This window comes from Papilio polytes, unplaced genomic scaffold (assembly GCF_000836215.1).
Source record: "Papilio polytes unplaced genomic scaffold, Ppol_1.0 DF821067.1, whole genome shotgun sequence".
NCBI classification, from domain to species: Eukaryota; Metazoa; Arthropoda; class Insecta; order Lepidoptera; family Papilionidae; genus Papilio; species Papilio polytes.
Window position 1 is genome coordinate 2,456,168 of NW_013528137.1, and position 2,693 is coordinate 2,458,860.

Sequence of the window (2,693 nt, forward strand, 5' to 3'; positions counted from 1 at the left end):
ATGACCGACGGCAGAGTCAAAATAACGACGCGACGCCTGCTTCAGGTGTTGGGCTATGGTGGTTAAGTCCAAGTCGATGTGAAGAGGAAACTGGCTGTCTGATGATTTTATACCGCATCGTTTCGTTCAAACCACGGGGCATACCACATAGTTTGTATTGTGCGTTAAATGTAAACAACAAACAATTTTTTCTGATTTCTATTATTCTGTAGACAAGCGCCAAGTAAGACAATTTCTATTATGTTTTAAGACTATTTCTTTCCTAACTATCTCAAAAGAGTACATTGCTAAAAGTTTGCTACAAAGATTCTTTAACTATAGAGTCTTCTAATCGACAAACAAATTTTGGAGAATTTTCTAGTTACACTGTAAGGTACAAGTACTTCTTTGACAATTTGCGTTTTCGTTTTCAACAGGAAAGAATTTCCTTTTAATGTGGACATATTACCTTGCTGGTAACACTAAATGCTCAGAGACGCCTTCCCGTCAATGTCAACAAGGTGCCACAACATCCTTGCGGCACTATACAACAATACACCTCTGTAATCTGTGGTTAAATTCCGGTTGGATATTAATCTTGATCATGAATTTATATATTAATATTATATTATAACATAACTTTTCTATCAATGTACTATAAAAATAAACAAATATTGTTAGTATATATCGATTGGATTTGAAGTGTTCTTCGTGATGTGTGTGTAATTAAATTAAATAAGAAAAAAACAATGGATTTGTTGAAAACACCGTCAATTCAATCATTGCTAGATTCCGATTTAGAATCAGTCGAAAGTCTGCACTATATCGATTTTGAAGAGGTAAACAAAAAAGTTAGGTCTTTAGATTTAGTGTATATTTTTTTCTAAATGTGTACGACAAATGTAAAAACTTTTATTTGTAGCTTGATGAAGTTGAATATGCTTTGCCTGCAAGTGAAGCTCCTACTTTAGCAGAAGCTCTGTCTGCGGAAGATGGTGGATTTGATGATAACAATGACAAAGACAATGACAAAAATTTCAAAGAACCAATGACCTGCTCGGCGCTTCAACTGGAATTTCTGCAAGCTATATCTCAACAGTTAACTCAGGCTCAGGTACATTTACAATTAATGCAAAATATATTTTATTAATATTTAGTATGATACTGTGCAATATATTGCATGAGTTATATTAGCTGTGTCTAATGCTTCATTTATATTATTGACAATAATGAAGTAACATCTTCAAGATATAAATAGTTTGCTTGATAAAAGGTTCTTGTTATAGTTTTCATATATCTTGGTAGCTCTCATCTCCATGCAAGTAGTGACTTGCATGCACATATCTGTAAGTCATAGGCCTTTTTATTTATTTTTTTTAATGTCACATGGGCGAAGTCGCAAGTAACAGATAGTAGGCATATAAAACAATTATTTTAATTAATTGGGCACAAAAAACAGAGGTAGTACAAATACATAGAACAGATCAGATAGAACAGTGATGCCCTGTGCATGTTATGATTAACATTCCACTATTTGTTATCTGTAAACATAATATGCGGATAGAAAGCCATTGAACCTTTTATGTTAAAGAATATCAATAAAAAATCAGAATGGATGTTTTTAGTAAACTATTTTCTATTTATAATTTAATATAAATGTAGAGAAAACCCACACACTTAGTGAGGAGGTTCTTATCTCTTCAGCCCTGACCACTTGTTAGAGTCGGGATTCTGTAGCTGGAGGTGCACTATTTTTTTATATAATATGTCATATATATATGTCGCAGGAAGCTACAAATTCATTGTTGCTTTATGTGTAACAAATGTTATTGTCTTACGTTTTGATATTGCTTAAGATGATATTATAGATTTAATTCCTTTTTTCTCAAAAGTAGAAATTCGATGTCATTTGTATTTAGTTCTTTTTAAAATTACAAGTACATCAACTTGCATACGACCAATGAGAGCAGAGCAAGCGCCTCGAGTGGCCCTTATTAGCTCGAGCGGGGTCGAGGCGCAGTTCAGTGCTTAGAGGGCGGCGTTTGTAGTGACATGTTGTGGTGCGTGTTAGCAAAGTGGCGAGTCGATTGAGGAGAGTAGTGTAGTAAAAATAAAAACGGTGCCACGATCCCGCTGCTCGATCGGTGTTGTTGATTTGCTATGTGATAAGTGTAGATTCCGAAATATATTGTGTTAATCCGTGTCTCTAGTGTTTTGATGCTCACACTTCACCCAAATGACGCCCACGAAACCAAGACCTGGTAGCAATGATGTCGGGGGGAAAGACCCAATTCCAACATGTATTTATTTTTATATTACCGTATAATGAGATAAGTTGCAATCTAAAAGAGATTAGATCAAGAAAGAGAATAAAAAATGCACAACCTAAGATCTATTGCCTGATTCAAATTTACTTTTAAAGTTAAGGCAGGTCTGATCATACATTTCTTGATCAAAATTATAGGGATTTAATTTTTTTGCTATTACAGGAAAGGTCATTAGCTGGAGCAGCGACAGCCCTCAGTGTCGGATTTACTGGGAAGACCACTGTAGGAACAGCTCATGGCCACATACTGTCATTTCAAGATCAAACCTTAAGATGGGTTTGTGATGCCAATGAAAATTGTGGCGCTGTGACATGCTTAGCTTATAATAATGACAGCACGCGCCTTTTGGCAGGATACGCACGAGGACTTGTCTTTCAATATGAAAGC

General features: G+C 35.2%; 1 protein-coding gene across 1 annotated transcript in view; it reads left to right on the forward strand.

Moving 5' to 3' along the window:
• Nucleotides 1–515: 515 nt before the first annotated feature.
• Nucleotides 516–2,693, forward strand: part of LOC106109675 (vacuolar protein sorting-associated protein 8 homolog) — a 6,945-nt gene continuing 4,767 nt past the window's right edge. The window contains exons 1-3 of the mRNA XM_013291261.1: nt 516–818; nt 902–1,093; nt 2,469–2,691. Coding sequence (XP_013146715.1) covers nt 729–818; nt 902–1,093; nt 2,469–2,691 — 505 coding nt within the window. The 5' untranslated portion in view covers nt 516–728. The remainder of the gene's footprint in view (nt 819–901; nt 1,094–2,468; nt 2,692–2,693) is intronic.